The 22,087-nt window shown below is 40.8% G+C and overlaps 1 protein-coding gene across 6 annotated transcripts in view; it reads right to left on the reverse strand.

Annotated features, from left to right (window-relative positions):
* ARNT2 (aryl hydrocarbon receptor nuclear translocator 2) overlaps window positions 1-22,087 on the reverse strand; it is a 93,024-nt gene that overhangs the window by 66,251 nt on the left and 4,686 nt on the right. For 4 of the 6 annotated variants that reach the window (XM_015292042.4, XM_015292040.4, XM_025153947.3 and 1 more), the window contains exons 2-3: window positions 7,231-7,342; window positions 1,614-1,661 (exon numbers count right to left, since the gene is read on the reverse strand). In XM_015292042.4, coding sequence (XP_015147528.1) covers window positions 1,614-1,661; window positions 7,231-7,342 — 160 coding nt within the window. Of the gene's footprint in view, window positions 1-1,613; window positions 1,662-7,230; window positions 7,343-11,476; window positions 11,619-20,703; window positions 21,010-22,087 lie in introns of those variants that run through there. The other 2 variants (XM_015292043.4, XM_004943837.5) reach the window with 2 other exon arrangements.

A 22,087-nucleotide genomic window follows, 5' to 3' on the forward strand; every position in this document is an offset into this window, starting at 1 on the left:
AAATCTCTTTCACACTCTCATGCCAAAGCTTAAGTGAGACTTGAGCTGCACTCCTTTCTACACTGCATTCAGCACTAGCACCCTCAAAACATTCAAGTGAAAACGTCACATTCTTCCACTTGACTCTGCCCAGAGAACATACTGTGCTCTATGAAGTTTAAACAAAAAGACAGATTCAGTGAGGAATTGCCATATGCCATTAGGTGAGAAGTACATGCGTTTTCATGTGCCCATGACAAGCCATGCAGATACCTGAGCTGGCTGGGAACTCTCTGAGAAGCAAGGTGTGTTAACCCATGTGGAGCACAGTGCTAACACCGCTATCTACAGAGCTGCCCTAGGTTGGGGTTTGCCTGCTCACCCTCATCTGGCTGGCTGCTCAAGATGCTGCTGCCTCCACTACTCTTTTCTCCCTTCCAGCCCCACAGCTGACCTCTCTGAGTGTACGCTTCCCAAGGTACTCCATCTCTGCACTGTTCTTCTGTACCCTCTCCAAAAGTAAAACCATCATGGATTTCTACAGCGTTTAAGATTTAAAAATCACATTTTAATCTAGCATCTAAAAATCAGAGATGTAGCACAGCACAGCCAGACAAAAGTGTGTGTAGCACCATGTGCAGAAACTCCGACACTCATGCAGGCACAAATTAGGCCTTATTAGTCATGAATCTTATACCATCAGTAGCCATCTTCTAGAAAGAGTTAGGACTAGCCCTCAGACCATCAGTTTTACTAACACAGACTGGAACATGCTTTCAGTAAATGAAAACAGCTGAACTGAGCGCTGCTGGTCCCATCCACAAGGTTATACTACGGTGTTACAGCACATGTTCAGCATAGTTTTCTTTCAGACTGAGTAGGATGATAATGTTAAAACCCTACAGTGACAGCTGTGCTTGAATATGTCTGCGGCTATATAGCTGCAATTATAATTTGAGTGATCAGTAGTTATCTGTAGGCCTCAAAGCACCTATTCCAAGAGTAGCCACTTGGTTTCTGATGAAAAAAAATGCAGATAGTGTGATCAGAACAAAAGGAAAAGTGAAAAATGGCAATGATGCTTTAATATTTGTTTTTATTTCTAGCATAGAATATTACACGTTAACTGTAACATTTATTTTGGCAACTTTTACTATCCAGTTACACCTAATGGTACGTAATGAGCTTTAATCTCAACAAAAACAATCCACACCTCTAGGATCTGTCATATTGTCTTAACACGTAGTTAACATCTGAGCTAAGTTCAAAATAAAATTTGTTTTCAGTGGCAGAAAGACAACTGCAGCAATGTCAAATAACCAAAGCTCATTTAGCAGCTGAAATACTAAGTGAGATGATAAATACTCAAATGAGAAAAATTGCAATTTTTAGCTGGAGATGAAATTAAGACACAAACATACTGTCTTTGCAAGCCAATAGCTACGTTGACCAAATTTCTGCCAGTATGCCTAATCTGCAGAGGAAGCAGGTAAAAAACTAACTAAAATTTAAGACAAGTTGAGCGGGTATGGGCTGAAGAAGTTGCCAACAGACTTTAAAATAGCAGTAGTGAGACAGCTGTCTTCCTCCACTGAAAGAGTCAACCATTTGGCCAACTCCTTATGAAGGCTCACCTTGAAAATTTGCTGGGTCCCTCCCCATCTTCATCATCGAAATCCATTCTGTAAAAGGAAGATTTCCAAATATGTAATCATGAAATTGGCAATGGTGATATGCACATTCAAGCCAGCAGTTCTCAAACTTGTTTAGTTTGTATTTTAACTGGAGGTGTTAATGGCTGTAGATTCCAGTCTCATACACACTCTCCAGATCCCCTAGAAGTAGCTCAGGATGGAGCCAGGAATATGAGGAACACAAGCTAACAAACTAACAACAAATAAACCCTCACTCTGTTCTGCTCTTCTAAAATCTGCACTGCCTATATTAACAAGTAATAGGAAATATTAGACAAGTGCAGCTCCTGTGGTCATAAGAACTTTCTCTTAGGCCTGATAGAAGCCTACAGAAATCAGTACAGACTCCGTGCAAGAGAACTGAAATTCTGCCTAAAGAATATAAAGTTCTGCAGGTACACACTGTTTTTGTCCCATTCAAAAGATTACATTAGAGGTAGAGCAGAATAAACTCCCATCCTCTTTTCTGAGAAGATTACGTACTTTGCCTCCATTGATTTTAACTGTGGTACATTGTTTAGCCCTGTCCTATACTACCAATCATCTCACAAGAATCACCAGCCAGCCTGTAGATGGCAATTACACTGCAGTACTCATCTAGGCCACATTGAAGTGACCTATGGGTCTACCTAACTTACCTGCTTCATGTCCAAGACCTCCTTAAGTCAACAGAAGAGATGAGGTTTTCCTTGGGCCAAATCCCAGCCATCCAGCTGGGCTGCTCTGGGGAGCCACAGAAAGCAGGAACCTTTCCTCACTTGTAGCGCAGTGAGACTGGGAAGATTAACCTCCTAAATTAGCCAACTACATTACTCTCCTATGTCAGGCAGAATGATTACCTCCTTCCTGTTGATGTTAAGTTGCTACAAATTCTGTAAAAGGAGTAATGTTTCCAAGCACTTTACATCTCTATGAAGAGATATGAAGGACAAATAGATGTCCCATTAATAACAGAGGTGACTTTGGCACTACATCAGACTAAGAACCAAGCCAATATAAAATTTTCAGGTACAATTACTGTATCAATATATTAATTTTAATAAGGAAGTATGTTAGCATGACAGAACCTTGAGCAGCCACTTAAAAGTAATTAATGTAGATTGGAAATCAGTTTTGTTTTATAAAGGGTTTTGTTGGGTTTCTTCACATTCCAAGTTTCCTAACATTTCAATGTAATAAGTTTGATATAATTACCAATTCAATGTCTCTACCACTTCACGTTAACAATAGGTATGTCATATTAAAGGCAAAACCCTGCAAAGTGACAATGATATTTATCTCAATATTAAAAAACGTTTCAAATTAAACATTAAGATTTGTATGCTCAGAGTATGGGAACAATGGTGTAAGAACTCTTCATAATTAAATGAACGTACAGCAGTATGTGCTCCAGCTAGACAGTACAGGCTCGCTTCTTTATTTTGCTCAAGACAGACTGGTCTATAAAAGATGCATCTGACTCACAGCAACCTACATTCAATCAGGACACAAGCAGCAAATATGTAAAGGAATTGGAAACGATATGAGAAAAGGCACAGTAATATTTTCCAGATGGCAATAGTGGTTATTCATTGCTAGAGGAAGCAGGGAGAAAACCATTTTCCCAAAGGAGTCTTAAGAAGAAATACATCTTTAATTTGGTTAAGTTTGATGCAATCATCATTTTCACAAGAAATTGCATTTTTGCTCACCCAATTATCACCAAATCCAGCCTGTAAATCACTTCCTTTGGCAGTGACCTCACAGCTGTGTTGTGCAGAACAACACCGACCTCCAGCGGCCGGCCACACGTCCTGTGATACGCCAGGACCCTTCCTCAGAGATTCAACTGGGATGCATTCATTTTGTATTCCCTTTTTCTTCCGCTCCAATGCATTAGGATTATACGCCTTGGTATTTTCCTGGCTTCCAATGAAATACTTCAACTGAGTGCTAAGAGATGAATTTCCCCGTCACCACACCAAACCAAATGTTGGCTCTACTGAACTGAGTCTACTTTATTATTTCTAAAATATAATACAGAAAATGACAGAGAAACTGATGAGAGCCAAAGGCTCAGTCTTGCAGCCCATGCTGTATGCACAGCCCCACTCACCCATTTGGAAGCAACTCATCAGTTTACCCAAGTGGCTGGATATCTGTTTCTCTTCTTATGAGATCCTGATTTTTCAACTTCCATAGGTCATTTCTACCATATTTACAGTAGGCTCACCATAGTCTGCTACCAGACTGCAGCAGTCTCAAATCTTTAAATAAGATCTTTGCTTTGTAAGACTACTAGAAAATCTCAACTTTTTTCCAAATGAAAAAAAAAACAACAAAAAAATTACATGAAGTGCATAAAAATGACAGTATTTGTAAAAATGGAAGTGTATCCCCATCCCATTTTTGTTAATAAACAAGTTTCCTAATTTTGGTGCTCTACATGAAATAAATATCTCAGGTTTAAATCCAGTGATTTCAGCTCCCCGACTGAATCACCGCATCTGCTTTAAAGTAAGGCAAAGTGAAAGATAGGGAATCAGCTGCAACCTTTAGCCGAACACAGCAAAACACACCAAAATAATATTCCAACAAACTCCTCTACCCTGGCAGATAAGATCTTCTGTGCAGATAGAACATACTGCACATTAGCAAAACAGTGGAAACAGCCTCAAAGAAGACAAATGATAACATTTCAGAAGTTACTGAAAGAGTATCTTATCTTCATTTAAAATTCCCATTAAAAAGAGACTTGAAAAAGAGCTGCACTGCGCTCCTTTGTTTTGAAGAGTATAAATCTTGTTTTCCTTTTTCACACCGCTCACATCAATCTGTGAAAGGAACTGATGTATGAGGTACTTACTAAAATATATTTGCCTCAAAAGGACATGTGAGCAACATAAGTAATGTGACAAAGATGTTTTTTATTTATATTTAATTAGAAATATTTCCATGCAAAAAACAAGCTAACAAAAAAAAAAAGAAAAAGAAAAAAGAAACATAAGAAGGTTCTGCACAGCTTAAAAATGAGATGGGAGGGGATTTGAGCATTGAAGCAAAATGGCCATGGAAAATTCCCAAGCAATGCTGAGTATGTTCAGCACGGGAAGGGGCAGAGAGGTGAGCTGAGGGCAGCACCGAGCTGTGTATGGGGCCTGCACTGCAGCCCCTCGTGCAGTACGAGGTGGGGGGGAGAGATGGGGCAGCGGTCAGACCTGCTCAGATCTCCCAGTTCTGCATTAGAGACAAGACAGGAGTGTGCGATGGAATGGAACAGAACCAATGCAACTGTAAAAACACAAGAACTCAGCCCTCCCTGACTGCAGAAAAAGCCCCTTAACCTCCAATACAGCAAAGCCTCAAGAAAAACTACCTTATGCGAGGAAGTTATTGATCACAGCAATGTATTAGCTTACACACTACTAGGCTCTCACTTTTTTCTATGAAGCACTCGGTGTAATCTGTAGAAAGGAAAAATATTTTTCTGAGCTGTCAATGAAGCTGAATGCCTGCACCACAGAAACACCTCCTGGATAGCCAATGAGCTCAAACTGATCTACATTCAACTCCACGCAGCAATTATTCTGCCAGCTTGCCTCAGCAATTATGAGAAAAGAAACAATTTTCAGAGATAACTGAAGCTAGAAAAAACGACTGCGTTCAGAGCTATATTCCTTTATGCCCGACACAAAGCAGCCATTTCTAAAATGCCCAAGGATTTAGGTGCACAAAGATGTACCACCAGGGCAGTAATGAAAGGACCAAGTCTTAGCTGCAACTTTGTTCAAAGAGACGCTACAAGGCATCAGACACAGCAGGCATTCTTTCCCTCCAGGCCTGAATACTGCACAGCAAAGGAAAAAAATGCACCCTTGGCTCAGGCTTGAAGAAGGGCTGCTGGTTTAGAGCCACGGTGCACAGATGAAATGCCACAGTCTGGATACAGCTGCAAATGTATACCATCTTATTCACTGAATTTGCATATTAAATACATTTCAAATAATTTGATTTTACGTTCCTCCCATCCTCCCTCACTCCCCTTCCCTGCAAATGGATTGATGATATTTAAAATGCAGTGTTTAAAGTACAGCCTTCAATTAATTATCAAATCAGTACCTAGTATAATCAGAAGATTTCACAGTCAGCAGCATCAACCCTTGGCAACCACATTTGCAAACCGGTGTGCATACTTGTCATGGCTTATGATCAAAAAAAAAAGAGATCAAGTGTCCTTTAACTCAAAAGCACAAGAGGTTATACATGCTATGTAGCAATGAATCAAAGTTGTTAACGCCCTGTTTCTTCTTGTGAGGGCTTGTTTGCACAGGCTTTGTCACTAAAATGTTTCCCAATATGAATGTAGTGCCTGTCAAAAACAGATTTCAGGTAAATTTTCCAAGCAATCTTATACAATTGGCTCAGCATATGGAAGCACGCTCAAAGGGGAACAACCATCCTGACCAAAGGAAGCCCCTCCTCCCAGGCAACCCCCACAAGCCCAATTCTGCACCCAAGGTAAGGTTGGTCCCTACTGTCCTTCCTCAACTCATTCCAGGAGTGAGAGACTCCATCCAGCACTGCTCCTCGACCCGGCACCCGGTACTGGATGGCTCTCACAGGGAATTCGGGCTTCTCACCAGGTGCCTATCAGTAAAGATTTTATTCACACTACCATTCATTCTGAGTCCTTCCACTGCAATATTTAGGGCTAAATATAAGACCAATCCATCTCTTTCACAGGTACAATTGTATTGGAGAGATCTCGGGGAAAGAATTGCAAGTGATGATCTATAGGCGATAAAGCCTTTATTTCTTTATTTTTAAGTATTTTTGATAATATTAGAGAGTGGTTTGTTGTTCTTCTGTAGCTCTCGAAACACCTTTCTTCTAATACAGATTACTACAATTCTATGAGTTGCCACAGAACAACCTGATGTGGAAAAGCTATGGCTACATCACATCAACTTTTACATCTGGAAAAAACAGATTTTTTTCTCTAGCAGGACACTCAGCTAGGTGAGGAGCTCAACTTGATTTAGGCTCCTTCTCCCCAGGCTGGAGAGACTCTGCTGCAGTTCCACTGAGGCTTAGAATGTCACAGACCACAAACATCGAACAGAGAGGCTGCTTATGCTTTCCATGTACCTGGGACTATAAAGAAATCATTCTCAAAAGAAGGCATCTATTTGAGAGATTCCAGGTCCAGTTTTCAGATGAAGCTGGATAAGTCAGTATGCACAAGCAAGAACAAATCTTGCTACATTTATTCACATGATGAATTCCTTTTGAGATTAAACAGATGTAGGCAACGCGCAATCGTTACATGAAAAACAGCCACAGGATCCAAATTCTGCTTCTGGATGCTTTGCCAAATCTGAAAACCTTTTGAAGTGTGCAAAACAACAAACAGTACTCTTATCAGCAAGTTTGATCTTGCAGGAAGAGCAGATACATGAAGAGAAAAACAGAACAGCGGTGACTAATGCCACAAGACAGTTACCTACACCAACATTACATAATAAGCATACATACACAGATGGATATTTCCAGTTTCAGCCCTGAAGTCATGCCTTACCCGGAGCGTCGCTTTCCCCCTCTGGAAGGCATGGACCCTGCCATTCTCACTTGGCCGCTCGCCATCGGTGCCACCGGCAAGGCCACCGAGCCAGGAATATCGGATGCCATTTCTGTAAGACAGAAGCAGGGAAAGAGAGAGAGAAAAACCTTTAATCCACCGCCCCCAAGGAGACAACAGCAGTGACAAAATTAGAGAAAGGCTCTTTCAAAAACAAGCAGGGAAAAGCTTTCTTCTTATCGCCTCTAAGAGAAAGAAATGCTCTCCCACCAAAGCCGAGGAAATTTTCAGCCCCCTTACAACAAGCCTAGGTTTATCAATAGCCATTAAGAGTGCCTTGGGAGGCAGTCGAGAGAGCACAGCGTACAGCAGGTACCTCTGCATTTCAGTTCTCTTGAGACTGCCACAGCTCTGCTTCTCAGGCAGGCTGTCAGATGAAGGCCAACAACCTCTTTCAGTAGCTAAACTGCCCCGTACAGATAGGCAGAGCTGCATTTCCAAGACAAGTGTAGCTGTAGGTACTGAGAAAAATAAAACTTCAGAGACATCTCAGTCCTCCAAAGAAGTCAAGAGTTTAGAGTAGCAATGGATTCCCGGGTGATGCTTTTGTTTTATTACTTATATTCTAGCAGTATTCCAAAGACCAGCCTGAACTCGGAAGAGCTGCAAGCCTTCCTGTATTTCAGCATGGCACTTCATAGAGCTGTCCCGAGCCCCAAACGCAGGCATTCACCCCTCTGCCAGTGCTCCATCCCCAGAGGTGCTTAAGGCCAGGTTGGATGGGGCCCTGGGCAGCCTGATCCAGTGCCTGATATTGTGGTTGGCAACCCTGAACAGTGCTGGGGGTTGGAACTAGATGACCTCTGAGGTCCCTTCCAACCCAACCCACTATATGATTCCATGACACAGCCCCAACTTAATGACATCCACAGCCTCAAATCTTTGACCTGAGAAACAGCAACAGCACACCTGACACCTTCAGACCACTAATGGCAAGTATTTTTACAGCCTATTAGTAACAGTCTATTACAGTTTAAAAAAGAAAAATGGACTATAATGTATTTATATCCTTTTCTCCTGTCCAATGGATTAAGCACATTTTATCTCTGTGCAACTCTTGTAAGGCATGCAAGCAATTAAAACTTTGTAAATGCAGACAAACTACACTCGCTTCGGAAGTAAAAATCTACAGTCACAACATTTAATTATCATGAAAAAAAAGCATCTGCCTTCCAACATTTTTTTTTATTTTTTTTTTTTTTTTTTAACTTGGCTGGGTATCCAGAGCTACAGATAAATATATCTGCTAATGGAAAGCAAATCTGTTCAAAAATCCTGCCATTCTTCCCAACAGATAACTACAACAGAACTTCAATTACGGAAGCAGGAATCCATGTTTCTTTCATTATGTTTGGAGAGCACTTCATCTCTGCCACACTTTATATAAATCCATTATGCAGCATTATGCATCTCAAATAATAACATTTTATCTGTTCAATGATTTCATGAATTTCTTCTGGTGCATTTACTTTTATTAACTGCTTTTCAAATAAAAAGCAACAGCAAAATACTCATCCAATGGTTTTCAAAAAAGCATGCAAGGACAAAGAGACCTCTGCCTAGATTGCCATCCCAGAGAGCCCTGCTGCCTCTAAATCTTCTGCTACATGGAAACACTGCATTAATGTATATTAACATATTTCCATATAAATGAAAGCATGAGCATCTAAACAACCGATCAAACTATTTTCAGCAAAAGAAGTACTCATAGCATCCTAATGTTGATCACTCACTTGAAGCATTCCAACTCACACTTCGTGAACATAACCGAAGGTCATTTTGAAACACTCTGCTGACTCATTTGTTAAAACAGATGGTAAAAATGCCATAGATGTACCTGCAAAGTGTCCCTATCACTCAGAAACACATCTCGGCATAAATCACCAAGAAGATTTTTTTTTTCTTTAAGTAGTCATCATTAAAAAAAAAATCAAATCAACTGAGTTGCATTTTCAGAGTGAAAGTAATACTGTATTTGTAATATGGATGAGAAACTCTTGTACCTTCATTTTCCACAAGCATAAAACAAAACTGACGACAAACCAAGAGAAGGGTAGGATTCGTCTCCTCTTAAAGGTCTAGAAGTAAGAGATGATTGTTGAAGGTAACTTTACTGAGCAGTAAAACAGAAGTGAAGCACCATCCGATGCATATGCGCCCAGATTAGGTTGAGTAAACCTCTTTCCACAGGTCCCTGATTACTCAGGCAGATGCCTGACCCAGCACTGCAGAACCAGGTGCTACACTGGAAACACAATAATCAAATAAATAAAGAAATAGATCAATCAATACAAGGATCATGTTCCTGGCCCACGTCCACACACATGTTAATGCTGATGCTCACAGAAGTGCTTCAGCAGCAATGAACGTTAGAAAACAAGCTGTTCTCTTTCTGAGATTGGACCTTCTCGAGCGGACTTTCCTCCTGCCAACAGAAATAAGACAAACAGTGCCTATGGTACCCAAAATTACAACAAGAGAGTAAAGGTGTGTGTTCAGAAAGTAAAACAATGTCACGCTGAATGTTCAAGAAAAATCATCAGTAACCATCACAGCAGGACTCTGAAAAATCATCTACAAGAAGTTTCTTAGAGTTGAATGAACATCGCTTTTCTACTGAAAAATATACACAGCATTTCATGTCAAAGTTAGAAAGTGACCTGCAGCTCTGCCAAAGAACACAGAAATGCTATTAAAATAGAACTCACCAGAACACACTTTAGTGGATATTCTTCCAGTTACAGAGCAGCCAACCTACGAGGCCTCACCTCATCACTGCCCGGTGCAGGACCTGCCTGGCTCTGCCCTGCTTCTCACATCCACCCCGCGGAGCCCTGAGGAGCCATGCGAACCCAGAGACAGCATCAGCGTGCACTGGAAAAGCAGCATCAGTCCTCCTCTTTCCATCCAGAATTAAATTTACTGCTGAACACGTCAAGCCTTGATATTACACTTTTCTCCAGTGCTGTAGATATGACACTCCGAAATTATTTATGGATTACTCTTTTTTGTGTGTGTGTGGAACAAAAAAGGAAAGCGTACATTAAAAATAAGCAGCTAAAACGTAGGGATCTAGCCCCAGGAAACTCCAAGCTCATCTCAAACCGTCACAGAGATACAGCTATAGGGATTAGCATACACCTCACACAGCGAAAGACACAAATCAGCTCAGTGCTGTGTGGGGATACCTTGCAAGCACATGCAAACTGCAACCAGGAGCACCACTGGAGGGGATAACAGCTGGGTCCATCTGGACCTTCCTCTCAAGTTTGACGTTATTAAATCAAGGCTCTTAAAGCCAAACTTCAAGCTCCCAGCCTAGAGGAGCTGCTACCCACTTCAGCAGACTTGGGATCTCCGACACTGACTTTAAGGACCAGCTCCAGATTGCTCTGACATGTCAGATATCACTGAGCATGCTCTGCTCCTCACAGGGCTCTCCTATCCTCCAGTATTTAGTGCAATAAACAGGATTGAAGGCAGATACTGCTATCTGATTAAACTGATGAGATTCTACTTATATAAACACATGTAACAGATTTTCACCTGTTAATCCATAGAATGACAGAGACGTCGATTACCTCAAAGCAAATGTAGATCTAAATACAGCATTATGCATGCACCCTCTCCCCTTAACAGCAACATCCACAGACATTTTATATGTTCTGAGAAAACAGATTTCAAAATCTTTTTTGGATTCTGTATTTTTCATACCCTAAAGTCATTCAGGAGTTTGATGCATGTCAGCAGAGGTTCTGATTGCAGTCAGTTGCAGAGGGGGAGTTCTGCCTTGCACAGAGACATTTAAGAATAAACCAAATCGTATCTCTTTAGAATATGGCAATGAACATACGAAGCCATCACACACATAGCCAAAAACATTTCACAGAAACACCTATGCTAAAAGCTAACTATATATTTAGTCATCGCACTTGCATGTTAACCACAGAGATTATAAAATGAGAGACCTCTTTCAGAGACCATAACAATTACAGTATTTACATTCTTCTCGATAACTCTGCTAAATACTGTTTTATTGCATTTCACTGCCAGAGACTTGAAATAGATTCCAAATCAGAAAGATCTGCTGCACCGAAAGAATAAGCAGGAAAGCAAAAACATCCCCTTCTACGTCCTTTAACACAATTCTCAAAGCAAATAAATCAGGAAATACAATAAATCCCACCTTTAGAGAAGACTCTTTCAAAGATGCTATTTCTTTCCTGTGAGCAACACCTTCTTGGAGAGGGATTTTATCCGCATATAAGAAGTGTCAGAAACCTCTGGGAAGAAATGTAGCAGCATTGGTATTCTGCTCAGAAAATGTCATCACAGATCTGTTTACCTTAACTGTGGACCATGATTCAGCCAGTGACAACCGTCTTGCATACTGATCAATTTATTTGCAGCAAAATTACTAACATTTTCCACTTTAACCGTTTAGGTTCTGGAACCAGTGACTTAGATAGGGAGAGCTTCTAGGATTAATGGATAAATCTTGCTTCATTTAACAATTTCCCCTCTAGCGAGATGCTCTTGCTCTGTATTTTGAAGGGGGGAGGCCCCCTCAGAATCTTGAAGAAAAATTAGGGCACAGTGAGTTATCAAAGAAATGCTCCTTTTTTTAAGGATTTAAATCAGAGATTTCTCATCCTTCTGCATCACAGGTAAATACTAAGGGAAAAAACGATGCAGTTAAGCCAATCATTTTGGGGGACCAGCTGATCAGCAGAGACAGTCAGAAACCATACAAGAGATGCCCTAACTAATGGTCAAAGATCACCATCTTTGCCATGACCCCAGAAAAGACACTAACAGCTATGAGGGCAATGCAGCAAACCTATCAGACATCTAATACGTCCCACCAGTAGACTGGGAGAGCAGCAGGTGAAGCCATGGGGCTGAAAATGTTTGCAGTGCCTGCGCACTTCATTGCTGTGCCCACAGGACCCATTGGGGAAGTCCTGGCCTCTCAGTACGAAGCACCCGTTCTGCATGCCCTGCAGTCCAGCCCCATGAGGATGGGCAAAAGGAGGCAAGATGCAGAGAAAAAATTAAAAGTAGACCCTGATCAGTAACATTTTGGTCTACTTCAGGGGAATTCCTCCTTCAAGCACCCATCTAGTTTGGGGAAGAGGGGATGGTTACCTTCTTCATTCCTCCCACCTTCCTGACAAACTGCAAGACACCAATTCACCTTCTCGCATATTCCCATGTATTTTTCCCTAGCTGTTTTTCCATTTCTCACTCGTAATTCCTTGTTATCTCTTCCTGTCCTATCCAACATCTGGCTTAGATGAACTATTTCTTGTGCTCCATCTAATAAGCTAGCAAATCCAACTTTGCTGACGAATCCTGCTAAACGTCCACACCTCCCCACCCACCCCCCAACAAATTAAAAGAGGCTGATGGAATTCAACATTTATTAAAACAGAAGAGGCAGAAGCTTAGCTTACTTAAAGGGTCACAGTACAACTGCAGTCAGCAGCAGTAGTATCATTCATGCTGTTTGAATCTGACCCTCGCTGGTCCTAGGCCACTACATAATCAACCATGCACCGATAAAACAATCCATCACTTTATTCTGCCTTAATCTGCCCCAGTTTTATTGATATTAAGTTGGTATTAGTGACACGTGGCAAAAGTACTAATTAAATGATTCTGCATTACAAAAAAATTAGGCTTCCCACACAATGCATCACTTCAATTTACAATGAATGGTGAACCTCCCTCCTCCTCTGACATTTGGTATTTGCCAAAAATAACTGCACAGTTATAAGTTGTATGCAAGAAACAGAAGGTAACGTTCAAAGTTATTTTCTGTAATTTTTACTTACCACATCAGGCCTAGCAAACACAACCTATGGCTCATTTTGTGTAGCAGAGCAGCCAAAGCCAACCCATTAGTGAACTTGCAGTAACTGAAGAAGCATACGCCCAGCCTGGGCGAACAAACAAGATGAAAAAATAATTAAGTGCTATGACTTTCCTTCAGTTTTCCCTGAGATAGATCACGCTCAGTCCATTAATTCATCGTTTAACAAGTGTGTCTCGTGTAGCTTGTTTTGGTTGGCTCTCAGTTAGAAATTCACATACAGGACATTTTTTCTCCTTTTTAAAGCAAAATACTTGCTGTATTTCAACCAATGAAACACCAGGAGGTAAAGTGGAAGCTGCAGGAGAAGCTGACGCTATGCTGAGGCCAGGCACAATCATACTGAATTAGCAAACATCTGCACATGGTGCTGCCCCAGAAGATCCAACTAGTCAGTTAAAAGGGCTTGGTAAGATGCTGACATTTTGTTGCTCAGCAGGAAAGCAAAGAGCCAACAGAGTTGCTCTCAATTTGTTCTATTGCAAGCAAAACAAACAAACAAACCCACCACCACCAAACAACTCACATCATTCCACCATTTGCACTAACGCAACTCTAATTTTGACTAAATTCTGCTGCATCTGCCTCCACATTGCTAAAACTTGTCTGCCCATCCAACCATCCCTATTTCCTGCACTCTTCCAGGTGATCTCCCTTGCTGGATGTCCTCACAACTACATGCCTCAAACAAGATTATTTTTACCAAGCCTTCCTGACCAGGTGGGATGCTCCAAGCTCCCTGCAACGGGAAGCTGTAGATGTCAGAAGGTTTTATGGATTTAGATCCTGCCCGAAATTGTGGAAAAGAAACCCGCTGAGTGCTATTAAATACAAACATCAGGGCTGGCTCAAGAAGCCTGTGAGTCACACACATGGCTGGAGGGTGGGAATGTACCCAGGGGAGCCCTGTAGATGCTTGCCCTGAGTTTATTCTCCTTCAAGCACCTTCATTGGCCAATGCTGGAAAAGGCATGCTGAGCCTGATGAACCTTTTGCCAAGGGACAGGATGGCCAGTTTTCAAAGGATGAGCAGGGCACACTATATTTAAGCTTGCTTACAAAGGTAAGAAATTGGCCAATTCCCACTCTTCGTTTATTTCACAAATAATAATATTAACTACTTGCCATACTATGTCTTTACTCTTGATGACCAATTACCTGCTTTGTATTGTCATTGCTATTTTCCCTTCCCCAATCTCTTCATCTTGGTTCATTTTCCTTTGGAAAATTATCACATAGAACAGAAGTGTACAGGATAATGTACTTTACTAAGTTCCTATGCAATTGTTTTGTGAGAAATAAATAATAATAACGCGTGCAGAGATAAAGTCAGCTATCCAATTTCACGAGCATGCAAGGCACGCAAGTACTTACGCCTACAACTTTTGATTCAAGCTGAAAGAACTTTGAGAAGATTTGCCTTCAATATCGAGCAGAGATTTTCCTCATGAATGAATTAATGTGCGGTCCTCTGTTAACATAAATATTCTTACAATGTATTTTCATTATATAAAAACATGGTAAGCATGGCCTAAGCTCACAGGTGCAAATATTTACAATATTCATCCTAAATTTACAACTCTGAATGACTCTGAAGAACCAGACCAAGACAGGAGTGATACTGTGTGCCCCACGAGCCCGCTAGGACAGAGCACAGGACAAACACCCAGAGTTGTCACTTCTGTTCACCATTTCTCTGGGCCAACTCATGGGGGACTGAGAAGGAAGACCATTACGGATGTGAACAAAGTATTTCTGAGGAACTGTTTGACAGTCCCACTGTGGAAGATTGAAGTGACTGCTGTTGTTGCAGCAGTGGACCACGAGCTGTCCTACAAGGCATGGACCAAGCTATGCTCAGAGATGTTTGGGCATTGAGGCCTTTGGGATTCAACCCAGCCTACACAAACACCCAGTCTGACAAGTGTGGAAAGCGTAGAAACAACACAGTCCAACTAAAAAGACTAAAATGTAGACCACTCTGATTTAAATTATTCACTCTAAATTAGTTACTCGTGTCCTTCAAATGCCTTTATTATTTATTACAAAGATTCTTCTGATGTGTGACTCAAAAGGGTATGTTAATTCTACATTTTATTCAGAACAACAACTCCTGTTAGCAAGCACTTAATTATCAGTATATTTACAGTGTCCTTGGGCACTGTTGGGTAATCAGAATTCTCTTGTTTTCATTAAACAATATTTTATTGATAGCACTAATGACTTCAGTTCTGCTTGATCAACAAGCAAACGATGCTTATTTGATGTTACGATAATTAATTGGTCTTCCAGGTATTTCCACATCCCAGTTTATTAGCAAGAAGAAGATTTGCGTGAAATACCCTAAAAAGGAACATCACACTATTTTTAGAACATTTTTTGTGATGCACAGTGATTTCCCATTTCTCCTCTTTCTCACAATTTCTAAGGCAATGTTTGCATTCTAGAAGTAGAGGAAGAAAAAAACCACACAATTCCATTATAAAAACACAGCCTGAGCCCAGCATATTAAATACTAAATTCATTTTACTCCGTACTGAACCTCCAATAGGTGAAATCCTAAAGATCTCATCCAAACCAAACCATTCTATGATTCTATGAAAGTGAGATTTTCTGATTAACGCCTCCTATCTTTTTCCATCTAGAAATGGAAGAAGACAGCAGAGGAGAGCCTTCAGAACATCTTCTGCAACCTCCACTCTCTGACATACCAACCAGCAGTAGCAGCTACTCTTGTCCTTGAAGATTAGTTCCATAAGAGATAAATGTCTTTGACAGTAAAAAAAGCAAATTACAAATAAGGGTCTTAATGATTTTCCTGCTCTTCACTGCCCCAGGATCGTTAATTACACTGTTTAGTACATTCTGCCTTTTAGGCAATTTCAAGCATTGTATCTTTCATGTCTGCAAACAGCAACATAAAAAAACAAAAACAATAGAAACCCACAGGCTTTGGGAAACTCAACAGTAGCTGCGTTTGCAATTTTTGTTTTACATTCTGGACTTTTTCATTCCCACCCATGCTCCAAACAGAACACTCCATCAACATGATGTAAAGGATAACTTGATGGGCATATGGTCAATACAAAACACTGTTTTGACTGCACAAGATTCCTTGGTGTCCCTTTACTTCTACTGTACACCCAAGAATTTGTTGTGAATTTTGGAGCGCTTTTATCTGCTTAACTTCTTCACATAGAGCTATTCCTTGTACAGTTTACATAATACTGAATCCTTATACTTTGCTTAAGTCAGAATTACCAATTTTAAAATGAGACAATTAATTATGCTTCCAGATAAGCTCTGCTTCGGGAAGCAACTGGCTCTGAAGGCCATGCCCTTATTGCTTTTTCACCATTACAAAATACAAGAATTAACTGGATGTTCAACCAGTAAACTACTACACAAGTGAAAGTATATAATAATAAAACTTTTTTCTCCCCCCATGTCCTCTTATTTATATTAAACACGATTTGACATCCATTACAAGCCACTTGTTCCCAAAAGCACACAGACAGTTCTGTGGATACATCAAACACGGAACTGAAGAATGACACTCAAAAAAATCTCACTGCAAACAAACTGGATGTTTGTCAAAAAACAAGCTGAGTATTTGTCTACAAATATTGATCAAACTAAATTCTAACTTCCATATTTGCTGACAGAAGAGCAGCACAGACAAGCACAAAGGACATATACACTTACTCTGAATGCCAAACTTGGCAGTCACGTTCCAACTGCAGGAGCTCTACAGAGGAAAGCAAACAACTGCTAACAGCCCAATGCTTCTACCAAAACCAAAAAATCACCACAAATAGCTTATCACTACATTGCAATGTCAGGAAGAATCATGATTTCTGAAAGCATATTTACTTCCAGAGAGAGCTCATTAACTTGATTTAAAGACTATTATAAGTTAACCTACTAACCACATACCCCTCTATAATGCATTTTCCTATTTTTAAATTCAGCTCCCAAGCAAACACCGAACACTTGAAAAATGACGCACAATTTTCACAGTGAAACTGTATTTTTCACATAGTTTTATGTTTTTGTGCTCATGAGCCAATCGATGTTTTGCTCTCAATCTTAATTGCAATTGTATCTGGCTGAGAACAAACCAATATGTTTTCAAAGGCAGGCTAAGTGATCATCAGTTAAGACAGCAAGAAATAAACCGTAAAGCCTATATTAAAATTGTACAGCCAGGTGGATCACTGGTAGTTTAGCAATGTCATGTCTATGCTTGTATGTCAACACTCATGTCTATACTTTTCTAAGACACTAAAGAAAAATGATCCCAACAGCGTATCCACTGTACACTAAAAACACAAATTAATAATTTATGTGCTTAGAATAAATAATACCTGCCATTTCCAAGGGGGAGAACACACACAAACATACACACGTATATACATATACACACATATATATACATATATACATACAAACACACACACACACACACACTGCTTCTTATCTCCTTTCTTCCCAAAAGGAGGAAAATTCTTTGCTTGACCAACATAAATGTGGTCGCAGTAAAAGTCTGTTATTAAAACATTATCAATTAGTACATAACGACAAGGGAAAAAAAAGAAAGATATTCCCTACTTGATGCAGGATGGGCACAGCACCCTCTTACACAAATATGTTATTTTATAATGGTCTTTTAATGCAATGAAGATAGTACCCCAGAATGCACATTCCTAAAGCAGGACAGGCAAATGGTACCCAGGGGAACAGGAAGAAATCAGGTGGCTAGTAGCAGGCACAGGGATGTCACAGGACTTGTCAATGGCTGAGCAGGAAAGCTGGAGTAGATCTGACCCCTGCCTAGAGCCTGTACACATGTCTACCTTCTCTCGGTCAGCTCTCAGACAGGAGGCAGCCAGCCAGCAATAAAACTGAAAAATGCATGCAGCTTGTAACAGCCAAGAATTTCCCTGCACGGCGAGAATTTATTGGCCTCTGAAATTCTTATTCATAATTACCACAGACGTTTTAAATTGAACAAGGATGAAAGAACATTTTGTCCTGAAGACGATCTTGGAAAACCAATCCCAGCAGGGGGGTACAGGTGGAGATGCAGAGCTGAACGCTGAGATGTTATTGACCTCCAAGCATCCCATCCCAAGACAGGGCCATCACCCTGCACATCCCAAAACACTTCCCACAGGCATGACCCTCCCAGGGTAAGGCAAGGACTGGTGTTCTGCACGCACCTTATTCCGTTATGCTAAAGGCAGGAGAGGTTGTGCACGTCATCAGTAGATGAGGCAGAACCAATTCCTTAATGACATATCAACCTTTTCATCACAGTCATCAGGTAATACTTTGGAGAAGGAATTAAAAAAGCATGTGCCAGCTCTGCAAGTAATGAATAGTTTTTCTCAAGCAAAACACAATTCAGCATGAACTTTATGTAAATGTTCTTTCCGCCCACACATCTCCAACTGATTCTATCCAACCAAAATGCCAACAGTAAAACCACCTATCTACTTCTAATTGGATTACAGTACCACAGAATTAAGGTTTTCTTTTACAGCGTCAACCTACAGCTGCCTGACCTCAAAAGTTACTTCAGTATTTACACAGCCTCCTTTTTCAAAACATGCATGAAAACCAAAGTGAAAAATACCAATCAACAACAGGGAAAACTTTGGAGAAAGCCAGTTTGTATGTTGAGAGTATATGATGGCTTGACTGTCTTATCTCAAGGCTATAGGAACATCGTAAAAGGAATTCAGATTGGCACCTTTCACTACAGTGTTAAAATCCTAAGCCTCGGTTCCATTTCCAGTTCAGAATCAAAGGGCTCAAGTGGCTGAAGGAGGACAGCATTTAAAGGAAAAAAAAAGAATAAGAATTAAGTCTTGAGTCAGCAAACACTTGGGAAATGTCTGATGTTTGCTTGTTTGCTGAGTGAAAGGCCAACAAAATATATTTAATATACTACTGCATCTCAGAGAGCACAGCTTCACAGCAAGTACAAAACCACTGTATCTCATTTAGAAAAAATAAAAGCAAAAACTGCTCTCGTTCAAGAACCAGCTCTCAAGCCTGATTAACCTGCAAGAGCAACAAGAGACTTCTATAAAACTACGTAACTCACAATGCCAACAGCTGCAACGAAGGAAGAAAATTCTCTCTTGCAGCCTTACTCTTTAACAGGAGACTTTTGGAGACTGTTATATTCATTTAAGATGTTCTTAATGCTACAGCCCACTGCTTGCTATGCAGGAAATCACCACCGTGACGTCAGAGAAGGTAACCTGCCCTCAGCACCTCAACTGCTAATGGCTATTGTGAGAGGCAGCCAAACCCAGCCCTACACTGGGCACTGGTGCAGTGGAGGTGGACACAGTCAGACTTCTTCCAGACTGTGCCTCATACTGAATGCAGGCTGAAGAACGCAGCTGAAGAATAATTATTTGGACTGCAGTCCTCCTTTTGACTGTACCCACATACTCAGAAAGCATTCTTGTTTTCCAGTCGTCACACGAGAGCTTGAAAACGCTCCTGTGTTTTCCTCAGCGATGGCTCATTTACTTCAAGTTCAACAATGAAAATGCATACTTCAGACGTTCAGTACAGCAATTGCTATTCCCACAAAGCTGACTGCCCAGCAAATTAAATGTCACCCTTTTTTTTTTTATATATATATGAAAACATCAACAGCAGAAATTAGCAAACGAAAACCTGTATATACCTCCAACGATTGGCCATCGTATTGCAAAGGCTGCTGAAAATCCCATAACAATAAAGGGAAGTTTTCATTAGGCAGCCCTGTTTTCTTTTAGTCAAATCACCACTCATTACAGAAAGCGCAGAGCATATACAGGGGAACAGAATGCATAGAGGGCAAGGCAACCTCGTAAAGATGCCCTAAAAAAATTAAGTGAGAGGAAACCGTTGGCGTCCCCATATCAAATGACAAGAGCAGGACTCACAGGAGCAGGCACAGTGACCTGAGTTTAGCTGAGCCCAGCCGCGGGGCCAGCCTGCACAGGCTCCTGTTGCTTGGGCTCTTTCCCAGCCCTTGTGACTACAGGAACTTATGCCTGTAATCCTCTTCCTACGGCTACTGTTGCAAAATCAGTACCTAATTTCTGGGATTGCTGACTTCACAAAGCATTGGGAAGGCCAACAAGTTTCTATGCGACAGAGGCTTAGCAAATTAAAATCCTGGTTTCATTCTGAATCGCTGGTCAGCCCTTCTTCGGGACAGTACTGAATAACTTAAAGATACGTGCTGGATGCTGCCTGGTTTTATCCATCGCAGTAACACCTGGAGACTGGGGCTGCCCTGCGCAAAGCACCATCCAGGTAACAGAAGGCAGTTTGTGTTCTCAGAAGAACAGTGAATTAAATAAGATTCAAAACTACTGCCATGATCCATACACAAGAAGTTACTTTAACTCTCCTTGAATTCAAGATAACCAGTTCAGCTTGATTTTCCACCCTTTTGTTACAAGTAAGGCAGTTTCACAAATGCATGCATGGAAAAAGCACGTCCCAGTGCTCAGACGCCCACCTACCTTCCCTAAAGGGCACAGCCAGCAGTACCGAGTCCCTCCAGCCATCCACTTGCACAAAACTGAGTTCTGGATTATTACTGGAAACGTAATGGAGAACATTTTTTCAAAATCAGGCCCGTACATTCCATAGAAGCAGATTTTGCTTTTGCCTCTGAGGAATACAAATCCGCAGTGTTTTTGTTCTTCGCACCTCAGTGATTTAGTGGCACGCCGCTTCCCATAAAATATTTGCATATATCTGAGAGTCAAACTGTTCTGATACATTCTGTGTTTGCCAGGAAGAGAACGCTTCAGTTCAGTGTAACCGAGCATTTAAACAAGGACAGGCACCAGGACAAATGGCAGCATAATTAACATACCAATGAAGAGCCAGTTGTTAATTACTACCCATTTTCAGGCATTTTGTATGAGCAACTTACCTGAAAAGCCTTCCCATCTGTGCGCTGGCAAAGCCAGTAATTAAGCAATTCAACACCATTTTTCGTTGATTAGAGGAAAAAAAAATGATTATTTTGTTATTCTATTTGTCAAATGCAACTGACATTTCGATGTGAAAAACAGCAGCAGCCCAAATGCAAACATTTAAAGTTAATGTTAGGAGCAGTTCCTGAACAAAACAGCAATATATAGACACGTAGGGAAGAAGTAAACCAATAGATGGTCCTAATTTGAGCCAATTGATTATACCTTAAAATACCTCCTCTGTTATGTGAAAGGCAGCGCAACTGCTACTTATAACAGAAAAAGAACAGCTTTTCCTTAAGGAGCTCAGATGCTACCATAGATTGTAAAGGCTGAACTCATAAGCTGTTGATAGACTAGAGGGAAGCAGCAGTACAATTGCAGGATGCGTTTACATCTTAACAGCCTCTGAGGAGCCAATGCAAAGTGCGACACAGAATGGAAACCAGAGGATAGAAACGTGGGAGAAAGGCAGGCAAATGGAAATAACAGCTGGCAAGGAGAAGAAACAGAAAATCTAGAAACATTGCTCAAAACGTAGAGCATCCAAAACAAAGGAGTTCTCCTTCCTCCATGTGCAGATGGCTTTGGGTACAAAAAGGGAAATTACAGCCGAGGCTTCTAATCCATTACCCATTGCACGACTATGGCCATTAATTCATGTAAACAGTAACACCAGGGCATACGAAAGATGCTTTATTAATTCTGCCATTTTTCTGCACAACAACTCTTCTGAAAAACTTGGCATTCCATGTTTGACTTTCGAGTTTCAAAGCTTTTACCTTATCCATCTGCCAGGCCAACATCTGCTGATATCCAATAATATTTTGTGACTCTTTTAGGAGTAGCTACGAAGTGCAAATCTGGTCCGCGAGAGTTGACTCCACCAATTAAGAACAGTAGACTTGAAAAGCAAAACCAA

This window comes from Gallus gallus, chromosome 10 (genome assembly GCF_016699485.2).
Source record: "Gallus gallus isolate bGalGal1 chromosome 10, bGalGal1.mat.broiler.GRCg7b, whole genome shotgun sequence".
NCBI classification, from domain to species: Eukaryota; Metazoa; Chordata; class Aves; order Galliformes; family Phasianidae; genus Gallus; species Gallus gallus.